Source organism: Cottoperca gobio, chromosome 11, assembly GCF_900634415.1.
Source record: "Cottoperca gobio chromosome 11, fCotGob3.1, whole genome shotgun sequence".
Taxonomy (NCBI): domain Eukaryota; kingdom Metazoa; phylum Chordata; class Actinopteri; order Perciformes; family Bovichtidae; genus Cottoperca; species Cottoperca gobio.
This window is the reverse complement of record NC_041365.1, coordinates 16,514,612-16,527,640: the sequence shown is the minus strand read 5'-3', so window position 1 is coordinate 16,527,640 and position 13,029 is coordinate 16,514,612. Positions and strand designations below refer to the sequence as shown.

At 40.9% G+C, this 13,029-nt stretch overlaps 1 protein-coding gene and 1 long non-coding RNA gene across 4 annotated transcripts; one reads left to right on the top strand and one right to left on the bottom strand.

Annotated features, from left to right (window-relative positions):
- On the top strand, positions 1-9,899 carry LOC115016125 (uncharacterized). Its single transcript, XR_003833070.1, has 3 exons — positions 1-16; positions 422-3,026; positions 9,328-9,899. It is a non-coding gene; the product is annotated as an uncharacterized LOC115016125 (long non-coding RNA).
- On the bottom strand, positions 856-6,507 carry LOC115016122 (tapasin-like). Of its 3 annotated transcripts, none has more exons than XM_029443795.1 (6): positions 6,053-6,466; positions 4,773-4,964; positions 3,188-3,436; positions 2,644-3,003; positions 1,968-2,291; positions 856-968 (listed from the first exon to the last, which is right to left on the bottom strand). In XM_029443795.1, exons 1-6 carry the CDS (start codon positions 6,114-6,116, stop codon positions 856-858), a joined length of 1,302 nt encoding a protein of 433 aa, XP_029299655.1. In that variant the 5' UTR covers positions 6,117-6,466. The 3 variants fall into 3 exon arrangements, with proteins under 3 accessions (XP_029299655.1, XP_029299653.1, XP_029299654.1); XM_029443793.1 differs by lacking the exon at positions 856-968 and having other exon boundaries at positions 1,171-2,291; positions 6,053-6,156; positions 6,388-6,507; XM_029443794.1 differs by lacking the exon at positions 856-968 and having other exon boundaries at positions 1,171-2,291; positions 6,053-6,153; positions 6,388-6,447.
- Positions 9,900-13,029: the final 3,130 nt, after the last annotated feature.

Below are 13,029 nucleotides of genomic sequence, written 5' to 3'. Positions count from 1 at the left end.
TACAAAAAGAAGAATGGTGAGAGAGCAGAACAGAAACTTTGTCTCCTTTGTTTGTTGTCAGTATTTAGATGTTAGGCTCTGAGTTGAAGCTTTTATCTGGATCGTGAACGTGAAGCTTCAACAGTCAGCGGTGTGAGGCTCAGAGCCACAGGGTCACGATGATATGAGGGAATTCATATTTAAGATGATTCATTATATGTTGATATTTCATCATGTTTGCTTCCATCCTTCATATATTATGTTTAAAGACGCTTCACTTTGTATTTCACAGTAGAGAGGAGTCGCACAGTTCTCCACTGTTGTGGATAGTGTTTGGAACTTTCTAGGTTTAATCGGATTAATCTTTGTTTTGTCCCGTTTATATTTTGTACCGGGGACAGTGGATGAATAAATCCTTTGTTCTCTTTGCTCTTCATTTCAGCCAAATGCCCTCCGTCTCCTGACAGCAGATCTGAGGCCTCTGAGAAACTGAATCCAGACTCTCAGTGATGAACACAGCAGCCTGCACACAGTGAGGTGCTTCATATGGGACATGAACTATTCACACCTGTTGTTGAACAAAGCCGCCCTAAACTATGTGCAGAAGACCCGTCTGTGATCCTTTATCCGCTGTGACACCTCTGTGACCGCATTCAGAATTATGAGCTTTGTAGTATTTTAAAATGTAACATTACCTTCTCTTGTGGACCAGCCTCATCTGAGCCTGTGTACAGTCAGAAGACACAAAGTCATGTACAGAAATCATACATTTAAATATCTTAATGTAATTCTTTACATAGTGTACAGTGTTTAGTCCAGACAATTATTAACTTCAGAAATGATTATTATTACCGTAGCCAAGGCATTCTTTCTGGATTATTTGTTACCTGAGCTGGTGAAGGTCCAAGACACAAACTTGATAAGACCGTAAAGCACCAGCGCTACACCGACCATTGCCATTGAGTCCTCAATGGAGGGAGTACTGAAACCTGAGAAGACAAAAGAACAGAATTCAAGTCTTAATTGATTCCCATTTAAATGACTTGTATCGTTGTTATCAAGCTTAATGAAAATAATTCATTTAACCTTCAACAATCAACCTTTAAGAGTGACATATTCCACCAGAGCCATCATATATATTAGGTGTGTTAAAATAATCTTATCTCCATTGAAATGTTATTTTTAAAGAGGATAAGCTTTGCCATTCATGAGTATGTTTTTACCAAGCTGCTATGCTGAAGTGCCAAAAACGGCAACTTGAGGCTGGCCCCAAAAGGGAGTCGATCCCAATAGACCCCCATGTTAAAATGCCCAACTTTACACCAGAAATAAACATGTTTACAACCTGGTACAAAAACGGTGTTCATTTTTATATAACGCACCTGTTTGAATTATATAAAGCCTTAAAGTTATGCATAATTAAGGGCGTGGCAGCTTTGAGCCACAGGTGTGTACCATCACAGGTGGCTATCCGCTAGCTGTCTGCTGCGTCACCGCCTCATCTCCATCAACGATCCACCTCTTTACCTAATTTTGGATTAGCCGGGAGTTAGGCCGTGTTATCACGGCGAAGATGGCGATGGCTGAAGCCACTCACTTTGAGCTTCACAACAGCTCTTCAGAAACCAATAAATGAAGACGTGGAGACTACGTTCATATTTATGGTCTATGGTTTTTTACTGGCCCACAGCATAAAATTACCGTAATCTAGCTCAGTGAGCACCAGTCACTTTACAGCATCTGTCAAAGTCATAAATGATGACTTGAAATGTATATCATTATAACCAAAATCCCAAACAATGGACTTACATCACACTATCAGTTTTACATTTATATATCTGCCTCTGCTAATTCACCCATTAATATCTTGGCAATGTGCAGAAAAATCCTTATCTGGCCTCTGTCTTGTTATGGAATAAAAAGATCAAAACCATTGTCGCCAAAAGAGCTTCATAAATGTCTAAAACAACAAAAGTATTCCACATTACCAATGACATTGAGGGTTACGCTGGCCCGTCGTGTTCCTCCAAGATGGACAGCCACACAGGTGACCTCCCCTCCTCTGCCCAGGTCCAGCTTCGTTGTGTCAAGCTCCAGCCGGGTGCTCTGGCTATAGGTTCCATCCCAGGCCTGCCTGTGGCCTGTTACGCTGCCTGATCCCAGAGGCCTGGACTTCCCATCGGTGCCTTTAAACTCCCAGCTCAGTTCCAGGGAGAGGGGGGCAAAGCCAGACGCCTCACACTGGACAGTCAAAGTCTGGCCGTGAACAGCGAGGGGCAGAGCGGACGGGTAAATGGAGAGGGATGGAGGTTCTAGGTCGAAGGAGGAACGAATGGAAGAGCAAAGAAAAGAGGAACGACAATAAGAGAAAGTTAATCAAAATAATCTGGTTCCCAATTAAATCTGGGTTATTCAGGACCTTACTATGTGCTGTTATATTTTCTAACAGAATCATTTGTTTATTTCAGTTATTTGACAGCAGACACTAAACAATTACAGGCTTCATGTGACTGCCAACATTGACAGTCACTGATTAATAGTTAGAGATAGAACTTTCTTTGAGAGCAGAGGCCAAGGGTTAGAAGAATAATCTCACAATTAACATTTTTAAGCATGCAGGTATGTTTTAAAACACACAACAAGAAGTACAATCTTTTCCCTCACCTACAACCTCAAGCTCCACCGCCACCTGAGCCACAAGGTACGGCAGATACACCGTACAAATATACATCCCGGAGTGGCGCACTTTAGCCTCCTGCAGGATCAGAGACGCATTTCCTTTCCTGTGCAAACCCTCGAAGTCCAGTGTGGCCCCTTCCTCTTGTGTATCAGCCAAGCGGTCCGTTTTCCCGTCGTAGGCCAGAACCAAACGTCCGTCGCCTCTGAATTGGTAGCGCCACTCTACGGCAAACCCCGACCCGGATAGAGGTGAAGGGGGGTAGGCCCAGAAGCCACAATCCAGTAGCACTGGTTCCCCGAGTCTGGACTGCACTGAGACGGTTTTACTGGTCACACTGAGGATCACTGAGGAAACGGACAGTGAGGAGGTGAGACTCAAACTACCACATATGACTGACATTAGATTAACTTTTGTCATTTTTGACCATCTTAATTATAGATGTGTGTGTATCTCTAAATGGTAGCAGCCATGTGGTGGGGGGTCCTGGGTAACAATCATCATCTGGTCTTTGGTGTCATAAATCATTACCATTGGGCTCTTGGGCTGCTGTTGGAGCACGCGTGATAGTGGAAATGGCCAGCTGTTTGTTGAGGCCCTGAATGGAAGTTGAAAACCAATCAGCTTGCAGGTATATGGGGCTTAAGGCGGAGTCCGTGAGTGGAGCAACCCATTTGAGGGTGGAGGGCTGCGGCAAGAAGGGGTTGATCTCACAATGGGGCTTGTTGACAGAGCCTCTTGGAGGGTTCAGAGAGCGGTGGCAGAGAGTGGCAGCTGGGTCTGAGGAAAGAGGAGTCCGAAGGGTAACATTTGTCATTGTATCAGTAGATCAGAGATGCTCGCTTTGCTTATATGTAAAAGAAATGGAATTTGACAAGAGAATGTTAACTTGATCTGAAGACGGAGATGATTGAGAGATACATATTAGGCCTGTTTAAAAATAATAAAACATTTATTTTCTGATAAATACCTAATTAATTATGGAATCTCTAGCTGACACATTTTATTTAAAGTCTAGAAAACATAAATTAAGACATGAAGCAACACCAAACCCATATCTACAGTGTACAATGTAATGTTTAACAAAGAAACTTTGTACTGAATCAGTAAAAAGGCAGAATAAAAACTACAGGATGCAGATAATGCATAACCTGGATCAGGACATCTGAATCACTAATCCCATCTCTGATTTTTCCAGCAATTCAAACATTTAAAGGTCACACATTGTAAAAAGTGAGATTTCCATGTCTTTAATCGTCAGGACTTCCTAAAGGTTGTGATGAAACAACTACACAATATATAGGTAAGGTAGAGAGTGCCGTTACAGTTATTCCCCGGCTGCAAAGATGGTGCATAGACGCCAAGATCGAAGACACGAAAGAACAGGAAACAGTGAACTATCAGAGAAGACTGGACATTTTTGTGAAGGGGCTTAAAGAGACAGGCACTAAAACGGAGCGTTTCAGACAGAGGATGAATACAGGTATATTCAAACAGACAGTATGAAAAAAATGATGCGTTTTTTGAACATTAAAGCATGTAAACAAGCTCTAGTAGAAACACAAAATACAAGTACGAACCTGAAAATTAGCCTAATATGTAACCTTTAAATTAAACAACATGGTAATTCAGTCAGTTTTGAGGATAGAGAACACAAGCTTGCTATATTTGTGTATCCATTCAATGTTTCCCATTTTCTTCGTATGAAGGAAGACTCTCTTCTAACTAAAGTGATCAGAAGGAGACAGATAGCCCTTGTCAGAAAAAACACTAATAGACTGAAATTTAGATAAAGTAACTTCCAGTGGGGAAACCCATAAATGTTCACCTCTTAATAACAATTGTAAGTAAAGGTATCCTCATACTGGATATTAACTACATGTGAATGCATGCAATTCAGAGAGACATGATGAAAAAGTGCAATGATGCTCAACGTATAATAATGATTTTACATCTCTGGAGACGTATAACATACCTTAAACTAAGACTGCTGACTCACAATGAACGAGATGGAAGAGCATGGACCCAATGAACAGACACAATGAACGAGCATGGACCCAAACACATGCAGAAATAAACCTTGTGCATCCTGTTCAGTGTGTCACTTTGAACTAACCGGTAATAAAGTAAACTCTGTCGGGGTTGATGTCAGATGGAGCCTGTTGGGACTCTGCAGAGTGGCTGTAGGCGTCTGTTCTGATGTGAAGCAGAGATTTTTCCTGGCTTGTAGCTGCAGCTAAACCTCCTCCTCGACCCGCTTTCTCCTGCACAAACCAGCACTCCAACACTGGACAGCTGCTGCTGCTGGCTTTAGACAGTAGATTCAACAAGGAATACACAATATTAAAAATGTTTTAAAGCACTGTGAAACAGGTGCGATTACACTATATTCTGATATTATAGTCCATAGCTGTTTGTATTCTTCAGTGGCAACACTACAACATTTCCCTAATATTTACCAATACATCATTGCATGTTGCATATCCTTCCCAAACGTATTACACAACCAATCCACTAAATAGGGCATGTAGCACTAGTTAATGTCATAGGAAATACCAAATGCAGAAGCAGTTATGACAAGCATTAAGGCATTGTAGGAATTAACAGACAAAAATAAAAGTAAAACTGTGACTCTCCTCAGGGAACCATATAAATTGTGGTTGACTGAAGTGTCTTGCTTTCATTTTGATCATTTCTACTGCTTTCTTTTGTCAGTGTTTGGACTTTGTACACGAAATATGAACAAAATGTGCAGTAGCCTATTCTCTAGAAAGTCTTAAAAACGTTCAGACTAAGTCTCTGTGTATTATTATGTAGTATGGATTTTAATTGTCTCAATTGTTGCCCTTTTAAAACCACTGGGTTTTAGTCAAGCACACCAATCTCCTCTTAGAAATATACAGTAGTTTAACATAATCTATGTTAAAGTTAAAAGTATAGGCTACTTTAGACATTATATTAGGTGGCTGGATTTTGTGCTAAATTCGGCATATGTTTTACAAATAATCACATATTACAATATGTAATAGCCTGAAATGTAAAGTTAAAGTCGTTTTGCACACTGCAATTGCTCACTTCAAATTATTATAGTAACATTAGAAAGCTGTTTGACTATATTTGGATTTTCCTAAAATGATTAATGACTCTTAAGTATACTCAAATGTCAGAAATGTGCTTCAATTCACTATATCCTATGCACATTAACATTAACTTTGCCCATTTGTTCCACGAGTTTGGGTCACTTAATTACACCAGTAAACATGCATCCGGGCTACAGTACATGTAGTTATACTGCATGTGCATACAAGTACACTAGTTTGTGTATGTAGCCAGCAGCAGAGCAAAAATATCGATGTATATGTTTTTAAATATTGACAGATATTATCGTAACTTTACCTTTGATGAAGCAGATAACAGCAACCAGGGACAGCTTGTAGATTGACTTACTTCTGTAAGTCATGATTGTATGTCTTTCCTTTGCTGTCAGGTACTCTTTGCTGCTATCGTACGAACAAAACACTTATTATTATTATTATTATTATTATGGGTTTTTCCCCTTTACTCCGGGTTTATTTTACTTTCACTTTCACGTACACCGATCCGTCAAGTTAGCCATAAAAACACAAGTTCCGGTAATAGTTTCAAAATAAAGCCACCAGTACCAACGTTGAGCGACCTCAAAAGTCACGTTATATCTGAAAATAAAATTAACTTGAAACTCAAAGACAAACCTTTACCAGAAGTTGAAAGCAAACACTCGCTAAATCTAGCGACTTTCCAAACCCTCTTGGTGACAAAAGCTACTAGCGAAGAATCTAGCGACTTTTTCTAGTGTTTTAGGAGACTTTCTGGTGTTTTGGAGACTTTTGGAGACTTTCTGGTGTTTTTGGAGACTTTCTGGTGTTTTTGGAGACTTTTGGAGACTTTCTGGTGTTTTTGGAGACTTTCTGGTGTTTTGGAGACTTTTGGAGACTTTCTGGTGTTTTTGGAGACTTTCTGGTGTGTTTTGGAGACTTTCTGGTGTTTTTTGGAGACTGTTGGAGACTTTCTGGTGTTTTGGAGACTTTCTGGTGTTTTGGAGACTTTGGAGAGACTTCTGGTGTTTTTGGAGACTTTCTGGTGTTTTGGAGACTTTTGTGAGAACTTCTGGTGTTTTTGGAGACTTTCTGGTGTTTTGGAGACTTTCTGGTGTTTTTGGAGACTTTTGGAGACTTTCTTGGTGTTTTGGAGACTTTCTGGTGTTTTTGGAGAATTTCTGGTGTTTTGGAGACTTTTGGAGACTTTCTGGTGTTTTTGAGACTTGCTGTGTTTGGAGACTTTCTGGTGTTTTTGGAGACTTTTGGAGACTTTCTGGTGTTTTTGGAGACTTCTGGTGTTTTGGAGACTTTCTGGTGTTTTGGTAGACTTTTGGAGACTTTCTGGTGTTTTGGAGACTTCTGGTGTTTTTGGAGACTTTTGGGACTTTCTGTGTTTTGGAGACTTTCTGGTGTTTTGGAGACTTTTGGTGTTTTTGGGAGACTTTCTGGTGTTTGGAGACTTTCTGTTGTTTTGGAGATCTTTTGGAGACTTCTTGGTGTTTTTTTGGAGACTTTCTGGTGTTTTGGAGACTTTCTGGTGTTTTTGGAGACTTTTGGAGACTTTCTGGTGTTTTGGAGACTTTCTGGTGTTTTGGAGACTCTGACGTGAAGTCGTATCGTTCTGCAGTTACTGTCCTCAACGAGCAGCGGGTGCTGCCGTGAACCCTCCGCCGTCCTGAAGCTCTCACAGGCGGTCAGTGTCACAGTAGCCTCGCGCAGCAGCTGCAGCCAGAGCAGAGAGGAGACCCGCACTCTCCGCGTCCAGACGGCAAATGAATCGCGCATGCGCACAGCCGACGCTGATATGAAAATGTAAATGCTTCTTCACTGTCTCACTAAAATAAAAAATAATAATTTGTAGTTCTAAACATATGCTTTTTAGTCACTTCTGTAAGTCATGATTGTATGTCTTTCCTTTGCTGTCAGGTACTCTTTGCTGCTATCGTACGAACAAAACACTTATTATTATTATTATTATTATTATTATTATGGGTTTTTCCCCTTTACTCCGGGTTTATTTTACTTTCACTTTCACGTACACCGATCCGTCAAGTTAGCCATAAAAACACAAGTTCCGGTAATAGTTTCAAAATAAAGCCACCAGTACCAACGTTGAGCGACCTCAAAAGTCACGTTATATCTGAAAATAAAATTAACTTGAAACTCAAAGACAAACCTTTACCAGAAGTTGAAAGCAAACACTCGCTAAATCTAGCGACTTTCCAAACCCTCTTGGTGACAAAAGCTACTAGCGAAGAATCTAGCGACTTTTTCTAGTGTTTTAGGAGACTTTCTGGTGTTTTGGAGACTTTTGGAGACTTTCTGGTGTTTTTGGAGACTTTCTGGTGTTTTGGAGACTTTTGGAGACTTTCTGGTGTTTTTGGAGACTTTCTGGTGTTTTGGAGACTTTCTGGTGTTTTTGGAGACTTTTGGAGACTTTCTGGTGTTTTGGAGACTTTCTGGTGTTTTGGAGACTCTGACGTGAAGTCGTATCGTTCTGCAGTTACTGTCCTCAACGAGCAGCGGGTGCTGCCGTGAACCCTCCGCCGTCCTGAAGCTCTCACAGGCGGTCAGTGTCACAGTAGCCTCGCGCAGCAGCTGCAGCCAGAGCAGAGAGGAGACCCGCACTCTCCGCGTCCAGACGGCAAATGAATCGCGCATGCGCACAGCCGACGCTGATATGAAAATGTAAATGCTTCTTCACTGTCTCACTAAAATAAAGAATAATAATTTGTAGTTCTAAACATATGCTTTTTAGTCACTTTTTGTCTCTCCCTGGACGTTATTCCTCTCTCCTACAGCCTCCATTACAATTACATGCAAATGATCAATTATGCAAATCATTTAGCGATTTCTAGCGACTTTTTGGGCAGCCAATAGCGACTCTCCTTACCGAGGAGTTGGCAACACTGCAAACACTGCCTGAGTTGGAGACTGAGAGCCTCGGTTGAACAGTACAATGACAAGTTCTCCAGCTCTACAGGGAGATGGCGCTACACACTAATCCTCCAGGATTTCTGAACGTGCCCCTCTGTCTTCCTGTAGCCTGCTCTTTCTTTGCTTCCTTGGTACATTTATCTGCGAAACATGTCCTGCTCCTGAGAATTAACATAACTCCGGTTGTTTGGAGTGTGTGCATAACGGGTGTGTGTGCATCTTGACTCCTTTAATTATTTTAAACAGGTCAGGCTGCAAACGTTCAGAGGAATCCACTCTGTGAGAACAGAGGTCAGATTAGGACAAGAGATGAATGAACAGTCATGAATGGACCAGGATACTCACACATACACTCTTTGTTTTTATCTACCTCACAGCAAGATGAGCAACGAGAACTCAATTTAACACATCAAGGTCACAACCCTCATATCAAGAGGGAAAGCATGTTTTTATGTGCTTTAAACATGCACATTTTGTTTTATGATAAGTAAAAATAACGTCCTGTTCAATATAGTACCCAAAATAGTGATTGTCCTTTTTGTGCTGGAGTTTCCTATAGATTTAATGCCATTGTACACACTTCATTTATGACTTGTCAGTCATATATTATCGACATTTTACTTCTGTTCGTCTGATCTCTGATTGTTTTTCCTGCAGAAAATATTTTCTTTGACACAATGTGGCAAAACAAGGAGGACGAGAAGCTTCGATGGCCTGGCAGGGACAAATGACATAACAACCATTGACCGCTCTTTCTTCCTTTGTGTGCCAAAATTACAAATCCTGCCAGAGCTGTGTGTCACACACCAACACAGAAACGAAACCTACCAGACTCATCAGATGATTTCTCAGAAACAGTACAGAGGGATGTGCTGTTTGTGCCCAGTGGAGGAGCTCTAACACTGTTACTGAGTCCTGAAAAGGCAACTATCATTAATGCCACTGGCCTACATTCATAGCTGCACTTTAAACCTGGCTTAGTTTGGTGATCTACCTCATATATGAGGAATAGAAACAGAGACATAAGAAAGTTGTTAATCAAGTTGCATTCTGGGTTCAATGTGAGTCACTGCCTCTGCCTGTTCGACGATGATTTAATTGTTTTAATATGTTATCTGGAGACTTTCATTCCTGTGTTTATAAAACAATTAAAAGCCCCAAATTAAAACACATGTCTTCTTATATTCTTGATCTACTGTAAAATAATAAAGCATGTGAGTAAAGTGTAATGGAAAAATGCTGCATTGCTTAAATTCCTTTACTGTTTTTGTATTTCCCCTGTCCTCTTTTAACATATGGTACGGGCTGAGGGACCTTTTTCTATGTCCAAGGTGTTGATGGTAGGGGGAAGCAGTACATTAGTAAGGAGACGGTGGGGCTGTGTTCGACAGACAAATGTCCAAACTGATTAACTATTGTCTCAACAGTGTATTTACCTTGCCCTATTCCTGACCCCTCAGGTGTATAAAGATGAGACCTTCACACAGTATCATTGTTTGACAGTTCTTCGTGCTGTATGCTCTGATCCCTTCTGCAGAAAGCCTTCTTTATAATAAGATACTTAAAGACAAACTTTGTATCTTTTGATCATCTTTGTTAATAGAATTTCCACGACAAAATAATCCAATATTGATGCCCAATTTGCCCTGCAGTGACTGCCAGGTGAGAGAGAGAGCGTGTTTGTGTGTCTGCATTCAAAACATCAGAGGAAGACTCAAAATGGCAGCACACAGGTTCTCAGAGTTAAGGGTGTGGTACAGGGACAACGTGCACTGTCATGTATTTGCGGAAGTCATACCGTGTACATATAAGCTTAGGAACTTTACAAAACCACACAGCGCTGTGTCTTGCAGATCTTTGGATTCATGTCAGATTAAAAAAGAATAATTCTGACAATGCAGTCAGAGCTCTGCTTAGTTAGGTGTTGATTCCTCATTCTCCTGTGAGAAACGGCTCATAAACACAATCAATCATTTCACTATACAAGCAGTAGAACATAACACAATGTTGTACTTCAGAAGCTTCACTAACACATTACATTACCGTTCATTACAGTTCATTTTTTACATTAACATTAACACATTAAATAGCAAAATGACTGATTTCAAAGATTTCACAAATTTCAAATGTGAGACAGACATATAGATATAATTGTTTTTTTCATGCCATAGTCCAGTTATGCAAATTATTGCTTCATTTCCTACAACAGTGAAAAAGCTGAGAGCAGCTATTATCTACAACTTATTTAATCTAGTTTTAAACAATGAACTTGGGTGTCCATGATGATCTAAATGCTGTTTGGAAGGCTGAAATGTATCTCTGAATATTTGTAAAGTGAAGATAATAAATGTCAACACAACGTATTTGCCTGAGGTGAAGTGTAACCATCATATACCAAAGGGTCAGCAGTGGATGCTTCACCCTTTTTCCAATGTCTCTGAGTTGTTAGCAGTTCCTCATCTCTAAACTTCTCAGACGGTTGATTTAAATAACTGTTTAAGGCTCAAAGAGATACAACTATCCAATATTTCACAAAAAAAGCAAAGATTAGAGAAAGGTCTTCAAAATACAATACAACCATGCAGCATAACTGTGCTTACTATCTCCCCCTCCCCCATCAATCATCGCAGGATCCCCCAGATCAGGGGTGGCCAACAAGTCAGAGGTTAAGAGCCAAAAATGTTACTATGTTACTGCAAAGAGCCACATCATACACACAGTCACATATGTGCACCCCCCCCCCCCCCCTTCTCGCTTTTGTTCTCAGCCTTTCTCTGTGCTCCCTCACTCTCTTCCTCCCCTCTCTCTCTCACACAGACTAAATTAAAATCTAAAACTTTACACACACACACACTCAAAGACCCTCCCTCCCAAAGACACACACACACACACACACACACACTCTGCTCAGACAGATTTATTGTAAATGTCACACACCATAATATTGAGAGAAATTGAATTAAACCTCTCCTACCAGTGTTCAGAGGCCAGTTATTATCAACAATGAACATTGTGTGCACTCTCACACAAACTCTCAGTGTGTTTTATCTTCCTATGCATGTTGCTTCTTTAAATTAGTGGGACTTCTGACATTCCTTGCCTCGAACAATCCTCCTCAAATCTGACTTGTATTCCGTTGTGGTCACTCGAAGCAATTCTTTCACACGTGTGTCAGTCAGAGCAGATGGATACTTTGATTTCACTTGTTTCAGGGTAGAACACACCGACTCACAGACGTACGTTGACCCAAACATTGATAGTAGCTTGAGTGCAGCCCGTTTGACATTGGGATAATTTTTTCCATTGGCACAGTTTTCCAGAACTCAAGGGTCCCTTCCCTCAGAACAGGTTTCAGTCAGTCTTCCTCAGAAAGTTCAATCATCTCCAACTGGGCCATCGCCTCGTCCGTGACTAGCGCATACCTGTCAATCCTCCCGTTATTCCTGTAATTATCCCGTATTTTTAACCTTTCAGAAAAAAAATAGACCTAATTAAAAAAAGTGTAAAGTGTCCTCCGGTAGAGCAGGTGGCAGTATTATGTTTAACTTTAGCTGAAAAACGTTATCCGCCAGTAAACACAGAAGAAGAAAACAGGAACAATAACACAGAAGAAGACGACGAACATATGATGAGAGTCACAGTGACCGGGAGATAGATGGAGACGCAGCTGTACCTGCCAAACAAGTTAAAACTTTATGCAAGTACCTGACAGTCGGGCAAACTCGTGCTTTTTGTAAAGTGTGCCATTCAGATGTTAGCAGCAAGAAAAATCGTCCAAGCACAAGCACGCCAAGAGGCACAAAACATACACTGTCAATGACTTCATGTGTGACAAGAACTGTGTTGGAGGCAAACCAAGTGACCAAAGCTGAGGGAAAGATGTCGATGCTTTGCGCCAAAGATAATGTAGCCTTCAGCTTCTGCGGTGATTTCAGTCGCAGTGTCGCGGACGTGTTTCCAGACTCTGACATCACGAGGAAGTCCTCGTGGGGGAAACAAAAGCCACACAACTCATCCATCATCAAATAAATTGATGATAATAACTCATCAAATAAAATACATAAATCTTATAAACATGTCTGTACAATAATACATACTTTAAATAAACATGTATTTCCTGAATGTCCCTTATGTGTTTACGTTTACATTGGTGGCTGAGAGCTGTTGGAGAGCCAATGTTGACAGGTATGCACTAGCGGGGATTTCAAACAGTCCGTCTCAGCATTAAAAGGGTCGACGAGGAACGTAATCTGTCACCTTTTCAGCTGTAGATCATGGAACCGGGTCGCAAAGTTTTCGTGCAGGGTTTCAACCAATGTTGCATTTCGGCTTGTCCGCTTGCTTTTAGCAGAGAGGGGA

Bases quoted from the DNA above. Each gene is read 5' to 3' on its own strand.
- LOC115016122 (XM_029443795.1), bottom strand. From the start codon at position 6,116: ATGACTTACAGAAGTAAGTCAATCTACAAGCTGTCCCTGGTTGCTGTT. The intron at 3,004-3,187 runs GTAATGATTTAT...CCGTTTCCTCAG, and splicing joins AGCAGCCCAAGAGCCCAATG to TGATCCTCAGTGTGACCAGT. The intron at 2,292-2,643 runs GTGAGGGAAAAG...CCTTCGACCTAG, and splicing joins GGTGGAGCTTGAGGTTGTAG to AACCTCCATCCCTCTCCATT.